Source organism: Drosophila subpulchrella, chromosome 3L, assembly GCF_014743375.2.
Source record: "Drosophila subpulchrella strain 33 F10 #4 breed RU33 chromosome 3L, RU_Dsub_v1.1 Primary Assembly, whole genome shotgun sequence".
NCBI lineage: Eukaryota > Metazoa > Arthropoda > Insecta > Diptera > Drosophilidae > Drosophila > Drosophila subpulchrella.
Window position 1 is genome coordinate 9,812,817 of NC_050612.1, and position 19,087 is coordinate 9,831,903.

Here is a 19,087-nt window from a genome sequence, read left to right on the forward strand (position 1 = left end):
CTCGTTCGCAAGCGACACAAAGTGAAATGCTCGATGGAAATGGAAATGGTGGCAGAAATGGAGATGGAGGCGAAACAGAAAGCGAACACGGGACACACGGCCATCAAATCAAAGCTCAGCTGCAGCGTCGATTTGGACATGGATTGAATGGCCCCGCTGTGGGGCGGAGTGGGCAAAAGTCAGTCAGCGGCGTTGCAGGTAGAAAAAGCCAAGATGCACGCACATTGGACATGGCCATGTCGCTGGCTTAGGCCAACATTTGGCGCTGGCTTTGATGCTTTTTACACAGCCTCCAACTGCGACTTCGTCTAGCTATTTCTGGCTGTCTGTCTTTCCTATTTGCGGACACAGAGAAAAAGTCTAAGAAGCAACATTTAGATTAACAGAAGAATTATTCGGTGGTTCCTGTTACTATACTGTTCTTTAAAAAATATTTTCTAAAGTATATAAAATATAATTCATATTTAAATTGAAATTAAAAAGTCATAACAATTGCATAATAAAAAATTTTTAAAATATAAAAAAGAATATAGTCTTTAAATATTTTTTGGATTTCTTTTACATAGTATTTGTTTTCCAAGTGGAGAATTATTTATTTTTCCATAAAAATTGTTTCCTAAAAAATTATTCGTTTAAAAAACAATTAGTTCAAAATCAAAACCTTATCTAAATTGAGCATAGTTGCAAGTTTGAGCTCTGTATTGATGCTTAAAATTATAAAGAGAGCTTTAAATATATAGCAATATATGGTATTTTAAGATTTCCAGTTTCTTTTAAAAAGTTGTTGGCCTAAGATAATATTCGCATCAAAGCGAAGAATTTTTTATTGTCACAAAAAAGTATTCTTTTCATAAGTTATTTGTTTTCCTAATTGGAAATTAGTTCTACTAAAGTTAGCATATCGAGAAAAAATTTGGTAGCTGCAGCTTTACGAGAGTGAGCTCTGAATTGATTCTCAGAACTATAAAGAGAGCTTTATATAATTAGCATTATATGAAATTTCATGACATCCTGTTTCATTTAAACGTTTCTTCGCTCAGTGTAGCTCTCCATCTAGCTATATGTTTGTCTGTTCTCGGACATCAATGGCAATTGACCAGGCCTGCCTTGCCTTTGCCAGTTTTTGCTGGCTGCCCTGGCTGCTTTTTCATTAAGCAGTCGCGTCAAACACTCTCGGCGCCTTTCCTCCGGCTTTCCTCCGGCTTTCCTCTGGCTTTCCTCCGGCTGCTGACCATTTGCCGTGGTCATTGCAAATTTATTGCGATGCAATTTTTGCCTTATACGTGCGACGTGTATTGCCAAGCTGACGCTTTAAAATTGCCAACAGGACCAAGGAGATTTCACTGGGTGTGCGGTGTGCGGTGTGAGCAGCATAAAACCAATAATGTACTGACTAATTTGCATTTTGTAAGTAGTATTTTTGGTCGAGCTAACCGCTAACCGTTAACCTAATTAAGGGGAAGTTCATTAACCCCGAGCCCTGGCAACCCAGCAGGTGGCAAAACAGAAACCACTGGCTTAGTAAGAGCTCCACTGCTCCCCAAATGGCCAAAAAGCCACCCCCAGAAAGCCACACGATTCATTTCAAAGGCTGCCGCAAGTCACCAACCACCCACATCCACCCAGTAATAAGGTCGTTCAATAAAGTGTGTGACCAGCCAGAAAGTAAATCCCTAGAAATTGAGATGGGAATAATTGATGGCGCCAAGCATTTAAGTCTGTTTAGCACTTGCTTGTGAAATTTACACCGGCCAAATAAGAGGCGAGAAATAATAATAACATGGTTAAATTGATGTATAAAAATTAGTGGTCAGCACTCACGCACCAAAGGGGGGATTAAAAAAGGTGGGGTGGGGGAACACATAACGCTGATTGAATTATTAAAGCTGCTAATTAAACGCTTCCGCTCGTTTAGTTGCTGTGACGCATTACTCATACGCCCCGTGCTTTTCGCATATTTCGCGTTTGCGTTTGCGTGTGAGTGTGGGGCACGCAATTTATTTATTATACCCGTTACTCGTAGAGTAAAAGGGTATACTAGATTCGTCGGAAAGTATGTAACAGGCAGAAGGAAGCGTTTCCGACCCCATAAAGTATATATATTCTTGATCAGGATCACTAGCCGAGTCGATCTAGCCATGTCCGTCTGTCCGTCTGTCCGTCTGTCCGGATGAACGCTGAGATCTCGGAAACTATGAGAGCTAGGCTATTGAGATTTGGCGTTCAGATTCCTGAGCTTCTTACGCAGCGCAAGTTTGTTTCAGTAGACTGCCACGCCCACTCTAACGCCCACAAACCGCCCAAAACTGTGGCTCCTACAGTTTTGATGTTAGATAGAAAATTTTAACTGAAATGTATTAGTCTTGTCCATACCTATCGATTGACCCAAAAAAAATTTTCTACGCCCACTCTAACGCCCACAAACCTCCCAAGAAAAAAAGCTATGACGTCAGAGCCAGACAATGCGAAATGTTTTTACGCGTGTATGTGTGTGTATGTAAATAGTTGCCGGCCGAACTTAGCGGCAAAGAGAAAAGCACTGCCGGCGCTCAGAGAGAGCAAAGTGCGCGGCTAACTTATTCTATTGAATAATGAATTTGTCACGCCTACCCTAACGCACACAACGCTTAAATCTGTCTTCCGCCGGTAGGTGGCGCATTTAAATCTCGCTTTGCTGCTTGCATATCTCCATTTCCCTTTGGTCGCTGAGTAACGGGTATCTGATAGTCGAGGTACTCGACTATAGCGTTCTCCCTTGTTTTAATTTCTGTTTGCGCTTTGGCTTTATTTTTGCCTCGTAGAGCTCATGCTCGAACACTTTGGTAATCCCTTAAAAATTAAACTCTTTTTGTTTGCTGAAATGTAAACTATTATAACTGGTTTATTATTTAGCTTTGGGTTTACCTTTAATTTGATGAAAAATTATTTACTAATCATATAATATTAGTAAAAATTAAACACTCTTTGTTTGCAGATATGTAAAGTTTTATAACTGGTTTATTAATAAATTTAGTTTAATTTCTTGTTTGGTGAAAAAAGTATAAACGTTATAAAATACAACTTTCACTTTGGAGATGTAAATTACTAGCTTTTTAAAAACATAAATTTGTCCTACTTTAAGTTAAACAGGCTTCTGACTTAATTTTACTTTAATATTTCATTTGTTGAAACACATTTTAATTTGATATAATACAAGATGGATTAATCATTAGTTATTTAAGCACACAGGTTTGTTTCACTAGAACTTTAGTTAATTTGAAGAATAAAAATATATAAAATATCTGTTGGAAAAATGTTTTTTAAATCTAACATGAAAGCTTTTCTATTAAAATATCGAATTACATCTAAGTGTTGTTATTAATATTTATATTTTTCACAATGGTAATTACCGTTGTTGTTCAAGCTTCACCCAAGGCTGATCTCAAAGTAATCTTCTTGTGCTAAATCGGGGCACTTATTACTCAATGAAAGCAAGTGGGCTGTGGAAGAGGCCTTTATTGTTTTCCTCTTTTTTTGGCCGTTAGCCTGTTCTTTCATTACTTTGGTCCATTGTTTGCTTAAGTACTTCCAATTGATTTTCTGCTTTGTTATTATTGTTCCACTTGTATACGCTTTGTCGCCCCCCAGAACTCGCACTCACAATTGTTTATGGCCAGTTTCGAGGGTTGTTGGTAACTTGGGTAGCTACACCCAGAACCCACTGCCCAAACGGTAACTTGTTTATTGATTTTACCTTTGACTCGGGAACTTTGCCGCCACTGAGGTTCCCGCACTTCCTTTTGAAAACTTTGGGAAGAGTTATGGGGGCCAAACTTCGGAGGAGATGTTATTCCAGCTGAGCTAAGCCGCAGCTAGAGCACATACATATAAATCAAAAGATGAAGATGTTTCGTATCTCCACACGATACGCTTGTCTAATCTCGGCTCATTTGATTTGCAATTACATGTGGAGAACAAGGCATGTCCATTGTGTGTATTCCCTTGTATTCCCCTATGCTCGAACAAAACATTTCACTTACCCACAACACACACATATTTCAGATAGATAGCTCCCGACATGGTTGCCTCATCATAATATAAATACTCGCATCATGATGCATTTCTTGCCCGCTGTGGTGTGGCAGCCGCATTTGCATAATGCATTTCGTTTCGACTCGCTTTGTTTAAAGAGAACCGAAATATCTGTTGGATACAGCAATATATGTATATATGGGTCAACGCTGGACAGCAGAAAGTTTTACTTTCCCGTAGGTCCCCGATATGAACCGAACCGAACTGAACTGAACTGAACTATGGGGCCAATAAAACTTGACACTCCACAATTGAGCGAGGGGAGTTAATGAAGTGAGGCGAAAGTCGTAACAAAGAACAAACAAAGAATGCAACTGTCCCCCTCTTTTCTTTATTATTATCTCCCCACAGATAATAGTTTATCGCTTTTCCAGTGTTTCTTTGGTTCAACATTTTTCTTTCGCATCGTTTATTATTAGCTTAGAGTTTTATGGCTTTCGGAGTGTGAAGTGCATAAAGCACAAGGCATAATTTCTATGCGTGTTTTTCACCGGAAACTGACTATTACCTGAGTTAGGCATTGATGGATTAGGTGAGTAATGCCTGCATATCCAATCACAGACTTTGGCAGGGGCCAATCAAAGAGGCGATTCCCGGCTTATGCAAATGCAGAAGAAAGCAAGTCTTTGGTTTTTTATTTAACCATCTGGGGGCTAGACACACACACACATGCTTGCAGGCTTATGGCCACAAGGAGAGAATAAAGTGTAGAAACAGTATGCACTGGAAAAAATTAAGAAATACTTTTATGATAATAAACAAGCTTGTACCCCAAGTCTCCAATATCGAATATTTTTTAGGAAAGATCTTTAATTTTTAATTTACATCTAATTAGAAAAACTCTGTAAGACTAAAAATTTTAAAATGCCCTGTTTTCTATCTTATAAAGAGTATACACTGGAAAATTAAGAAGACTTGTATGATAATAAATTGGTTTGTACCCAATAGAAGATATTAAGCGCAAATAAACAGTAATAAGGCCTTTTTCAGAGAAGATGTTTTATTATTTAATTCTATCTATTTTTAAAAACTATGTTTAACTCACAATTTCCAGATCTGTTTATTTATTCTGTTTTTTGTCAAATAAATGATTGTTTCTCTTTTTTCCATTTTATTTATTATTTATTATTCTGTCCATTTTTGTTTGCCAGAACTGACTTTAATAGTGAATTTAATGCTCTTTTAAAATACACAGAGAAAATTATTATTAGGTGTCAATATAGGGTCAAAATATTTTAAAAAGTAAAATAAAGCATTTTAGATAGCATAAGTAAAAAAGAGTGTATAAAACATTTTACTTTTTAAAACGTTTCAGCCCTGTTCTTGCACCTAAAACTTTTGGTAGTTTTCTCTGTGTTAGAATGCATTTTAGTATATCTAGTTTTTTGCAGTGCACCCTTTCGCTCATTTCATTTGCACCTTCTGAGCTGCTTCTTCTTTTTTCTGTTTTCCAGCACGGTGGAAATTCAGATGTTGATTTAACTTGCACTTAACTTGTTGCCGCGAGTGTTGGCTAAAAGAAAGCATTTCACTTCACGCCACTTGGGCAGCCTGACTTTGCACTTTGCTTTAGAGTAGCTAAACTCGATAAGGAGGGACTTTTGGGGGGGCAGAAGGGGCACTTCTAACCCCAAATCCCACGACATGATTTATTCGACCAGACAAACTCATTTGTTTGCAGTTTGCATTCGAGCTGCGCATTTCGCCCCGCTTAACGGCCAGCAAATTATCATAGTTGAGATATAATAGGGATGGGCGTGCTATTGGCCAAACGATTTGCATTTTGGCCAACTGCAATTTGGAGATGATGATGATGGTGAAAAACTCTTCAAGCCAAACTTTACGTTTCGCCTTGCTTATTTTGCAGGTTGGGTCAACCTTTGATTCGGTTTGAGCCAAGTTGGCCTGCGGTCTTGGCCACTTACAGCTCGTCAAATAATTGTTTTAAATTAAGCACAAGCCAAATGCCCAAAGTTATGCATAACACAGAGACCAGAAAGACAGCTGAAAGTTTTGGACCGCCATCTCATTAAGTTGGCTCCTGGCTGGATGATGCTAATGAAATGGCCTGAAAAGAGGGCTGATGGGTGGCTGGTTGGGTGGTTGTTTTGGGGTGGGGAAAACCCAAAGGAAGTCGAGTTGCGCAACAGCCAGAAAGGAAGGAAGGAACACAGGATGGCCAAGACAGCACAAAACTAAAACCCGAGATGAAAGCAAAACAAAAGCAAAAGGAAGTGCAGAACAGGCCAGAGATGCTGATTATCTGCGGTGGTTTCGTGGGAGTTGGCTCAAGTGGCTGGTGGGTGGTGGGTGGAGAAGGTGGAGAAAGTGGAGGGGGTGGCAATGGAATTAACATTATTAGCGAAAATTCTTAGGGCCGCCCTCCTCCCCTCCTCCCCTCGTTTCTGCAGTTTTACGTTTAACTTTGGCCTGTTGAGTGTCTTCTTTAAATGTTTTCAGCTAGCTTTTCTTTAAGACTGTATTACGTTCTCAGGCAGTAAAAGTGGCTTATCTGAACATCATTTGTTTTAGGCAACTACAGTACAATCAAGATCTCAAGAGTTGGTTAAAATTAGTTTAGTTTATATAAACTAATAACTTAAATATTGATCACAAAAACTTTAAGTTCAAAAAATCTTGGAGGAAGTATGGTATTTTATGTTTTTCAACTTGAACTCAAAATGACTAACATTCATCAGAAAAATTCCTATGCACACACTCATTTATTCTAGCCATCCCGCATCGATAAACAAATGAAAACATCAAATTTTCAATCAACAATTTTAAAACGAATTTCCATTGAAGAGTTTTCAAAGTGGCCAATTAAATGTTTCAATAAACAGCGTCAGTTTACTGCTTATAAATGCTATACGACTTGATCTATTTTCGTTGTGTCTTCCACATTTCATTTAGCTTTACATTTTTCTTTCCATTTTCCCAATAAATTTTTTAAATTTCTTACACATGTTGAATTAGTGGCCAACAAGATGGGAGGGGTAGAAAAAGCTTTACCATACTTTTCCTCTTTTCATTTCCCGATTGTTTTATGTGCCCTGAAAACTATGCAATGTTTATTTATTTTATTTTTAAACATGTGTATTGCAAATGTTGCAAATGAGTAAGTGAATAGTGAAGTTTCATAAAATTAAAAATTCTCACTATGGCGAGGTGTTACTTGTGGGTGTTTCAAAAGCTTTTAATGGCATTGGCAGCCTGAAAGTAGGCTTTATAAAAAGGGTTAATGTAGTGTAAAGTGTAAGGTACATTTACTTTTAGTATTTTATTGTAATGGGTAAATAATTCGAAAATAATAATATAATTCTTATCCTTTGATCTCTGAAAATCTGTGTGCAAGTCCAAAATAAAAGTTACCTTTTGAATTAATTTAAAGTATAATGCTTTGCTTCTTAAGTTCTATTGTTCAAACCCTTTAGTGGACCAACATAAAAACAAGGAAAAATACAAATTGTAATACCCGACAGCATTGCGACAAAAACTTGCGGCATTTATGCGCCTGCAGGGTCAGGGGTCATGTGTACACACAAGTGTATTTTTATTTTTTTTGTAAATAAACCGAGAAAAATTATGTTTTCAACGCCGTTGCTTGGGGAAAAAAACGCTGTGCAAACGAATGTTTCGCATTGTTGAAAGGCAAATCCAAAAGAGCAAAAGGGGCAATGAGGGGCTGAACATGAAAGCCGGCCCGGCCCGAAGCGCCATTAGCCGTGGCCGAAACGCTGGCGAAAGGCTGAAAGGCGAGCCAAAAACCAAATCCTTTTTCTGATTTTTTATGCTCCGCCAAGGGGCTTTCTTTTATTCATTTTTCGTATATTTTTTTGCCGGTCAACTAAGCTGTTCTAATCTGTTTGTCGTTGGCCGTGGGCTAAACGTGGTCCACAACCCATTTGAAATCCATCTCATTTTTCCTGGTTGCACCCCCTTTGAATCTTTTAATTCAACATTTTATTACTTGATGATCTTAGTCGGGATTTAAAGGATGACTTTAAACGAAGCTTAATTGCTTTTCTGCCGGGACAAATGGCAGGTTATATATTACCAGGAACACCTTGGGCGTCCACTGACGTCACACGGTGAAGTCGAACAAACGTGGCCAGCTTTTGACTTTTCACTTGTCTTTCGCCCGTCCGATCAAGTATAAATAAACAAATGCATGAAAATAGAACTCGAAGTGGGGAAAATCGATTTCAATGCTCGCAATTAATCGAAGGGAAAAACGGACCAGAAAGTGGGAGAAAAAACGTGAGTTGTTTTATAAAACTCATAATCAAAACAGAATCTCCAACATTGACCAATAAACGTAATGCGGGTCATAAACCTTTGAAGCCCTAAAATGTTTACACAGAGAAAAAAAGTCTTAAACAACTAGATGTTTATAAAGAAAACAACACCGTACTTTGCCAATTTAAATAAATATTTAAAGCAAACACGAAATATTAAAAAAGCATAAATTACAATATGGAGGGAATATAATTACTACTATAAAATAAAAAAAACGGTGCTTAAACTTATAGTAAATATCACTAATTTATCATTTTTCTATTCTATTTTTCTATTTATCTAAATAATTTTGACGAAATACACAGTTAAGAATTTCAGATTTTTTATAAAGTCCTACATCCCAATTTGGCACAAAAAATGAACAGTATTTTATTCGTAATATTGTACCCAGTTGTCCAAAAATAGAATGTGATATGTCGTTGAATTCGTAAGAAAATTACACATCGATTAACGTTTAAGCCTGAAAATTTTAATTTTGGACCCAATTTTACAAAAAAATTGTGATGTGACCCCTTGTAAAAAAATTCCAAAATTCGACGAAATTTTTTTTTTTTTTTAAATCAATAAGTTGTTAGTTGAACAAAACAGTATTTTTTTTGTATGTGGCTTTTTGTTTGACAGAATAACGTCGAAAAAACACAGATTTTTTGCCATAAAATATTAAAAATTTAGCAGTGCAAATGGTTGAAACGAATCCACATATTTTGTTGTGTACACAGGTAAAGTTATGGCTTAAAATACAGTATTAACTCGGCTGTGCGTAAAGGCGTCTAGCCCCCTGGAAAGAAATATAAAAGTTTACTACTCCAGTGGGTGGGTCCACTCTTGGCCAGGGTTTTAATCAAAGTAAATGAATTTAAACGAAGCGACGAACAAAGTCCAGCGGCTATTTGCATAGAGCCGTCGCACTGAAATGGTTTTTAAGTGAAAAAAAGGATGCGAATGGCATTGGGCGGGGAAATCGGAAAGGGAAATGGGAAATAGGGAAATGGGGAAAGCGAGGAAAAAGAGTGAGCGAAACGTTTTGCCAGCTCAGAGGGAGTCTGAAGTTGGTTTTCTTTATTTTATTTGCGCGGGGATTTGTCTAGCTGGAGAGGATAAGCGCCCTGTGTATCCTTTATCCTTTGTGTTTGCATGAATTTAATGCAATCCAAATATTTGTGGGCGAGAGTGAGAGTTTCGCTTCAGCCTTTTTTCCTTTTTCCACCATCACCATTTCACTCCCCTTTCTTTTTCCTTATTTTCTGCTACATCTTCGGCTGCTTTCCGCTTTGTAAATGGCTTTTTATGGGCTTACTGCCGGATGGCTTTTGTGTTAAATTTAAAGCCCCGTTTCATAACCTTTTCAATGGTAATGGCATGCAAATATCTATTTATATGTCCTGACAACGTTGGTTGTATACTTCAGAAATATTTTTTAACATCTGCATAATCCTATATGATTATAAGTGTATTCGGGAGAAGTAAACATTTGCCGTTCTGACTAATGAACTGCTTTCCAGACATTTAGGGCACATGGCCTTCATCAGGCTGTAGGTGGAAATCAATTACCGCTGGCCTTACCTACGTTTTTCTTCTTTTTTCTAATAATTTTCTGAATTAATATGCGAAAATCTATTTTCTGCTGAAATCCAACATTTGACTTGGGCTATTTTTGGCTTGATTTGAGAAAAATATGGATTCGGCACACGCCATATCCCTTATATCCACAAGGCAGAACATTAATCATCCCATGAATTAGCATTCGCAGAAACACAAACGCAATGTGGCGCAAAAACTTTCGATTTGTTTACCATAATTTGACATAGATCATAGAGAATAGACATATGGATCCTATAAATAGATACCCCCTTTCTGGAGAAATATTTTAAAATTCTTTCTCCAAAAGGATATGCGGCGAGGCGAAAAATGAACCCTCTTCACAGTATATTTACTTTTATTGTTCGGAAAAGTGTAAAGTGTGTATTCGCACATACACGTTCGTATATAAATGGTGGAATTTGGGGGGGCGATGGGGGCGTGGCAGCTATCTCCTGCACATTTTGTCACTGTCAGTCGACGATGGCATCATCAGCGTCTCTTTCACTCTCGCCATATTGTGGTTGTTGTCATGTCATTTTGCATTTAAATTGTTGTTGTCACTGTAATAAAATTCTCAAATCTAGGTCCATATCTACGCATTTGTTATCCTTGAGCTGCATTCGCCGTAAAACAAATACAAAATGGAAAAAAAAAAACAACAAAAATGCAAACAAGACAAATATTGTGCATCAAAAATGCAATTTTTATTTTCATACAATTGCTGTCGCCGCAGTTTGCATTCATTTTTGGCCATAAATTTTCACAAATCCACCAAGTTTTATATTTTGTTGACTGACGGCGAGATGAAAAATAGGTTTTAGTTTGGTAATTGATGGATCATCTGCGTTCCCCTTGAAGAACTTGGCAAAGGGCAGATCGTCGCTTAAATTTAGAAAATAAAACCAACTAAAAATAGGAATGCAGCTTACTGTGTCGAGGCTGTTGGCAACAGAAACGCTTGTGGTTACTACATGTATTTAAATTTATTTTGTTGCAGCACATTTTTGGCATATATTTTGGGGAATTCGTAAAGGCACAATTTGTGCTGCAACTAAATTGTTAATTTTTTTAATTGAGCAATCAACAAAAACCAATAATTTACATTTTTCCATTGCAGTTTGTTGGCTGGGAGGAGGTGCCACGACCCAACACTCGAGCCGAGATCGTCCAGGCCATGCGGCGCATAAGGGTGAGTATTAAGCATACGCCGCGTGGTACGCAAATGAATTTCGAATCCCGGCGAGTTGAAAAGTTAACAGATTTCCTCGCCCACATCCCAGAGCGTAGGATACTCGCATCTCCGGCTGCCAATTAAAGAAACTTTTATTTTTATCCGGGCTGAAGGCGGTTTTAAATTTCCCAATCTTCCATCCCCAAAAAGCAGGCAGCACTCCCTGTTTGCCAGCGTCACATACTTTGATTACAGTTCCCTTAAATTCCCCTATATGGCCAAAAGGCAAAAGGGAAGCTGGCTAAAAAGAAAAACCATTCTAGTAGCATAAAAAGTAACGAGGCTTGTTTATTCATTCCCTTTTCCTTCGTTCCGTTCGGAGAAGTCGTGCGTGCCCTGGCTTAAACCGTGTTAGCCCTGTCGACTTGGTCGTGTGTGTGAGTTCTCGTGGGTGGTTATTGTGTATTAGCCCTGTCTGTTAGGCGAGACGTGGTAAATTTGGCGCTTGTTATTGTCATGTCTTTGCCATTAGGCGAGCCGTCACTGGCAGTCAGATGTTAATTGAAAATTCTGGAATTACGTGGCCCCACTTTGGCTTCCTTTCATATAGCTTCTAAAAACCAGAAAACTTATGTAGATATTTTTCCCACCCACAGTACGAGTGCAAAGTGCAGAATCTGAAGAAGCGAAAGGTCACCATCCACATATCGGTAAATGGCGTACGCGTTGTGCTCAAAAAGCGTCGTCGAAAAGTAAGTCAATGCCGGTCTATACACTATGATATCTATTTATCTCAAAACTAATTTACTTATTTATTGTTTAGAAAAAGAACTGGACCAATGACCCCGAGGAAATCGAGTTGCTCAATCATCCCATCTATAGAATATTCTACGTGTCCCACGACAGCAGCGATCTCAAGATATTCAGCTATATAGCGCGCGATGCCAGCACGGATACGTTCAAGTGTTCCGTCTTCAAAAGTCACAAAAAGGTGAGATTCCAAATTCGAATGTTTGCCTTTTACTTCGGCCAATGAAATGTTTATGACCGCAATTCGCATAATGCAGGCTACATGTGACTTACTTGACATTACCCATTCCATGTCTAAAAATATAAACTCTGGTCTTGTGCAAAATGTCTACTCGTATGCATAATTTTGGCGAGTATCCAGCATTGGAAAACCGAAACGAAAACAACTAGCAAATAAACAAAAAAATATGCACGTCATAAAGAGCGAAGTGCAGTTTATTAGATGGGCCAATATTGCGATCTATTTGATCTGGTATCCAATATTATAGAATTAGCTGTAAAAGCTAATTTTTGTACAAAGGGGTAATTTACTTAGAATGGGGATCAAAATGCTGTTTGAATTAAATAGTATAAATGAGAAAAGAGGTTTTTCTAGGTACAGCGACTTATCGACCAAGTGGAAATCCTATTTAAAGAACATTTATTTTTAATCCTTAGCTGAGTCACTTTCCTTATAATGTTTCCCATTTGGTTTCTGTTTATTGAACCAATGATTCCATGGTTATTTTTCATTGTCAATTCGGTTGAGTCTAGACCAATTTTTCATTGGCCATTACAGCGCCTGGGAATGGATCTAAACAAACCCGGCGAAAAGTAAGGCGCAACTGTCCATCAGTCGTTCGGCCAGCCGGCACATCCATTTCCGTGTTATATGGACCAGATTCTCCCGTTCTCATAGGCGACATAGCCCCCATTAAGCTATTGCCGAGATTTGCCAAATAAATAAATCAGATTTTACTTTGTCGTTTTGGTCGCCCGGGGGGAAATGCATTCGCCTTTGATTTCGTACCCAATGCGGTTTTTGATTAATTCCAAGTCACAAATGTTTCAAATTTATATTTTTAAAATACCATTTCTTTTTATAATTGTCTGGCCTTCAACTTCAGTCGGTAGACAATGTCAAGTTGGCATTTCTATTTTTTCTCATCTAATTACCAAGTGGATTTCGGGGGAAAAAATTCCAATACATCAGAAGGCAGAAGTCAATGTTTGTGGCCTGTCGAAATGTCTGACAAGTGACATAAGGAATTAAGGTTAAGGGGTGTGGAACTTATAGGGGGCTTTATCTGCCACACGGCGCCTGCACGTGTTGAAAATCGCGCATACGCCGTGTGCGTCAGCGGAAAGCTGCGTTGCACCTGAGGCATGGGATATACAAGTATCATTCGGGCATTAGTTATACAAGTCATACAAGAAGCAACCAAATGCAACGCAATTTGGAAGCGAAATGAACACAAACATGGCCAGACAAAGCGATGAAAGATATATGATTAATGGCTAAGCAGGAGAGCCAAGAAAAGCCAAAGAAACCCAAACGGAAAATGGCCGAAACATGCAAAGAGCCCACTTTGTTTACTTCCGCGAAACACAAAGCAATGACGTCACAACAGTAGCTGCAATCACGCATTCGCCAAGTTGAACCGGCTTCAGGGGGCTTATATCTATATTATAAGTATATATCTTCGTTGGAAAGGCAAGCCGAACCAAAACAAATGCAGCATGTAGCCAAAGATCGTGCCAACAGCTGAGCGGAAAAGCGGAAAAAAGCTCTGGGAAAAGCTTTTCCATTTAGCCGGCTAGCAGATCGATTGGCCATCTCCTCTCTCATTTCGGTCTTTGTCCAGTGCGTTCTAGACGGCGCGCCTTTGCGGACGTGTGGCGATCAAAAGATACAAAGATACAGAACCAATAACCAAGAATTATGCAACGTGTGCGTGAGTGTCCGTGAAGTGAAGTGTTCTCAAACCAATCACACTGAAAAAGAAACCAAACAGAATAATTTAATTTAATTTAGTTTGATATTTCTGCCACCTGCAAAACAACGCCTACGATAAATAAAACTCAAGTTCATCTGCTATCAGCAAAATAAATAAATTCAGAAAATATGCCAACGCACCCATAGATCATCATTCCCAGCGAGGCGAGAAATTAAATTAAATGTTTCAACATGTGAAAGAAAAAAATCGAATCACAAAAGTGTTTTGTCATTGGGTTTTTCTAGCCATTTGGACTGCTGACGCCATTAAATGCTTGTGGCCAGTACAAAAAAGAACAACTTTAATACTTTTAAACAATGCTAAGGATTGAATAATGAGCCACGAGAGCAGAAAATTGACTGGAAAATTAATTACCAGAGAAAAGCCGCAGCACAAACCACTTGAAAAAAGTTTGCAAAGTGCGGACAGTAATACGACTTTAGTAAACCAGAAATTAGAGTGTTTTCACTTCCCCATTTTTTTTGTTTTTTTGTGAAAGAACCATTTTGTGTGTGCTGCCTTGGGGCACAGTAAATTCATTCATTTTTTGGCCAAACTTATCTCGGTGACGTACACAAGATCCACTGTTTATGCATATTAATTGTTAATGAGCTACTCGCCGCCAGGGGGGGTCCACGGAAATAAGGAGGAGGCTGGCATAAATAAATAGAATTATGGTCAATAACTGGAACGCACACGTGATATTATGGTTGAAATATTTACGACTTGTTTCTGCTAAGCTTATTTATTTATATCTATATATCAATATATATACGATAAACACAAGCTAAAGCTAATTTGACAGCTGAAAAATGCCAAATAAACATAAGATATTGGTAGAAATATTTTCATGGACATAACTTTGTTCTCAAGTTTTTCGAATAGTTCATAGGAAATGGGAAAATATTTCTCATTTACCTGGCAAAGCCAAGGCCTCGGGAAAAACCGCAAAAACCCCTCCTCGTAGCAATTTTCATATTGCCAAAAATGGTTGCCTGCCCTCTTCGACATTCGTTTCGTTTCGTTTCGCTTTGTTTTGTGTTTTATTTGATTTAATTTTATTTTCTGTACTTCAAGCCAAAATAGATCCATTATTTTTATAGCCTACTTTAAAGTATTTCTGAAATCGAACAATGCAGAGGAAAAAGAGGCAGGTAGTGCGGGCAGGTGTTTCGTTTTATTCGAGAGGGGAACTTAAATATTTAAATACTTTATATTCTTCGGTTGTGGTTGTGTGTTTTAAGGCAAAAATTTAAATTGAATTCTCAAGTGCCGCAGCCTGCATGACTGATGAGAACTTCATTAGCAGGGGCGGCCTTATAACACCCATCCTGACCACGTGACAATGTGCAGAATTTACGATCTGCAGTTTGCCCAGTGGCCAACTGTGGTCACCAGTGGTGAACTGCAGCTGCGGAAGTGGCTTCTGCGGTAAACAGCGAATGCTGCGAATGTGGCATCGTGACCACCGACGACTTATGGCCACTGTAAACACCGGCCAGATGCCAGGGGCAATGCCAGTGCCAGTGCCATTAAAAACGGTGCTAAAAAGCCAGAACCCACCAGACACAAAAGATTTTCCTGTACAAATTTTCCCTTATGACAGCGCGGGGACAAGAACAACAAACAAACAGCCAGATTTGATTGCTGGGCTGCAGAGTAGAATGAAAATTAAAATTCAAATAAATACATAAAACAAAGCTAACAAAGTCATTCTTAACGCCATAAATTTTCAAGTAGTTTTCCACGAAATGCCACGCAATTTTCTTTTCCCTCTCGTTCTTATTTATTTAAGTTTTCATTTCGGCTTTGCTGTAACGAATGTAAATTGCCACACACTTTATCCGTTTACTTTTTATAGTTTTCAATTTGATTTATGCGAAATTGCACAAGCCACACGAGGGAGATATAAATATTTGTGGAGACTCAGTTGAGATAGACAATCAGTTGGCACCTTTGTTAGGACGGATTTTCTGGGCGCACGTGGCGTATGCGCAACGCTGGAACGTTGAACTGGCTGATAAAATGGCCGAGTGAGACGATTCGACGCCACTTGTAAAAGCACTTTGAAAGAACTGTTAAATAGTTGAGTTAGTTGCCTATCCCAAAATACTCAAAAAGTGAACATGTTGTAAGCATGCTTCAAGCATGCTTTCCCTCACTCTCCCATTTTGTTAGCCAACTTGCGCAACAAGTGCTGTCATTGCTTGTCAAAATAATTCAAATTGATGTGTTGTTAATGTCGTTCGGGCGAGTGCTCAACCTGCCGCCACTGAAGTAGCCCTTCAAAGTGCTTGAGTGCTGGCCAAGTTCTGCCCGAGAGTCCCCTGAAAGGGGAAACCACAAAGTTATTCGCCAGCCTAACCCTAATTAGTAGTGGGAAAGTGTTCCGCAATTTTGGGGATGTTTTTTCTTGTGCAATGATTTATTTAAATTTTGTATGCTGAGAATATATAGGAATGGTTATCAGTTAAATATGGGACCTATTTCTTATTTCATTTAATTCATTAACTTTTAAATGCTCAGAAAATTGAGAATTAGAGAGTATGATAAATATAAATAACCAGTTTAAGTTGTGTATTAAAGAGAGATTTTGTCTTAGCTCATTTAAGTTTTCAACAAGAACCTTCTGAACCTAAAAACTTCCAAAAACATATCCTAATATGATTGAAGCGCCATTAATTTGGTATAAAACATTCATTTAACTTATAAACATACAGAAGTTGTTTACCTTTAAATTATTTGTATGTATCTAGGTCACATATTAGTTTAGAACTGACGTAACAAAAATACACAAAAAACAAGAAAAAAATCAAAATATTAATAATAATTTTTTGATATTTGCTAATCGGAAAATAACAAAAAACATTTTGTAACCCAATTATTTCAAAATTGTATAAACAGACTTACCCAAAAATTGGCAGAGTTTATTGGCATGCTAACGCTAAAGGAAAAATAGGTCGATAAAATAAAACCAGAGCTTAATATTCCTTTAAAAATATTTACAACGCGAGGCCTTCGAAATTTCAATGCTTATGAAAATGCAACTACCACGCTGATTCACTGACAGCAAACCCATGCAAATCATTCGCTTGCTGATTGACATAAATTTCGCCTGATGGCGAACCATAACAATACCCACATCAGATTGACAGTTTTCATTTTTTTTTTGCTGAGGGGTGAAAGCGAGAAATAACGGGCATGCAGGCGGCAGAAATATTCGGAAAATAACCGAAAAATATATATATTTTTCCAATATGTAGTCAACATGAAGAGTTGCAAATAATTCGATACAAAAATAATACAAACGCGCAAAAGAAACAGCAGCAGCAGCAGCAGCAGCAAAAACAACAGCCCAGGGGCGAAAGAGAAACATAAACAATATATATAGCACCTGGCAGGTGTGAAAAATGGCGCATCGGCGGCTGTGTGTGAACAACCTGGATCAAGGGAGCCACCCAGAGAACCCTAAGCAATTATGAAATTAATAGCCAACTAATTGGCCGATTGAAAACGGCGAAAAACAGTGAGCAGCGAACAGCATTGAACTTTGAAGTGAGCAGTGACAAATTGGCGAGCTAACGACCTTGCGGATAGCCGATTGCCGATTGCGGATTGCGGATTGCGGATACTTTTCGCAGATCAGCGAACTCTGGCCAGGCTGCTGGTGGCCATGAAGCACGAGAAGACCCTCGTCATGGCTGCTCCGCACAAGCAGCGCCATCCGCATCTCGCGGATAGCTCCGCCCACGTTCCCAGAAGTCCCATCACCAAGGCCTTTGACTTTCTCCCCTGGTCGCGGAGTCGCAGCAAGGTCAACATGGCCAAGGTCCAGAATCAGAATCAAAGCCCCAATCAGCCGGTGGATCAGCAGGCCTCTGTATCTTCGGTGGAAAAGTCCTCGGAGGTGCACTATCACAAGAACATCTTCCGCAGCGGGGGAGGCCTCATCCGGGATATCCTGGTTGGGGATAAGCATCTGGAGCTCAAGAACAAGCCACCGCAATCCCCAGTTCCCTCACACAAAAAGAAACAGAAGCATTTGTCCAGGAACAAAAGCTTGGATATAAGGGAACTCATAGGTTGTGTGGAAAGGGAAATGGTTCCTTTAACAGGAGGTGGACCCATAAGTCAGCCACCTCGCTTCATAGACGATACCTATATAGATCACAAGCCTAAACACATACTTTTCAATGACGATGAGAATACGGTGTATATCATAAAGAAAGAGCAACCTGTGGCCAAGTCCAGTCATAAGGTTAGCAATTCCTCATCCTCTGCAGGCCAAACCAATGGAGATGTCCTGAAGGCCCGACTGAAGCTGAAACGTCTACCCGGCGATCATTATGAGGCTTCGCCAGAGGCCCTGCGAAGAGCTCATCTGCTGCACCAGCGATCCGAGCAGCGTCATCAGCTGCAAAGGCGCAAAAGTCTCAGCGATCAGCAGAGCAGCTCTAGTCTGAGCAGTGGCGGCGGTGGAGGGGGCAGTGCCAACGGCAGCATTATGCTGGAACGACCCAAAACCGATAAGCCACGCAAGAAGCTATCCTTCAGGGAGCCCATCATAGCCGGAGACCAAATACTACCACTCATCCTCAACGAACAGCGATTGGCGAGGCAGAGGCGTCGCAGCTCCCCCCTAGAGCGCGCCAGAGGGGGCTTAGCAACGGGAGAGGACTGTGATAATTTATGCAATAATCGCACAAAGGATGCAATTTCCTGCGGCTGTGCGACGAGCGATCCGGAGGTGGGTTCAATTGCGGCAAACGGGGCGTATGCGTAATATGCAATGTGCACTTTTCAGTGGCGGCTTAATTGCTGTCAATGGGAGGGGCGGGCTATGTCTTAAGGGGGTTGGGGGTTGGGGGTTGGGCTCCTGTTTGATGCCACCATAATGCAATTAACTTAATCCCCTTTCTCTTCTACGCCTCTTGCAGTCCCAGGCCATGCGCATCGTTCGCACCGTGGGCCAAGCCTTTGAAGTGTGCCACAAATTTAATCTTCATAAGAATTCCCTGGAACCCAATGACGAACGCTCCGACATATCCTCCTTGGAGCTCCTGGATGTGGAGCAAATCAGCGAGCAGCAGCTGAGCGAAGATGGAGAACGCGGTGGCGGCGACATCGAGACGCCCAAGAAAGGTGAGTGTCGTGAAAATAATTCACACGCTTGGAAAAT

General features: G+C 39.5%; 1 protein-coding gene across 6 annotated transcripts in view; it reads left to right on the plus strand.

Annotated features, from left to right (window-relative positions):
* LOC119553017 (capon-like protein) overlaps positions 1–19,087 on the plus strand; it is a 50,902-nt gene that overhangs the window by 23,596 nt on the left and 8,219 nt on the right. For 3 of the 6 annotated variants that reach the window (XM_037863068.1, XM_037863065.1, XM_037863066.1), the window contains exons 3-6: positions 11,069–11,140; positions 11,779–11,874; positions 11,946–12,113; positions 18,846–19,050. In XM_037863068.1, coding sequence (XP_037718996.1) covers positions 11,069–11,140; positions 11,779–11,874; positions 11,946–12,113; positions 18,846–19,050 — 541 coding nt within the window. Of the gene's footprint in view, positions 1–11,068; positions 11,141–11,778; positions 11,875–11,945; positions 12,114–13,767; positions 13,867–17,171; positions 18,656–18,845; positions 19,051–19,087 lie in introns of those variants that run through there. The other 3 variants (XM_037863067.1, XM_037863063.1, XM_037863064.1) reach the window with 2 other exon arrangements.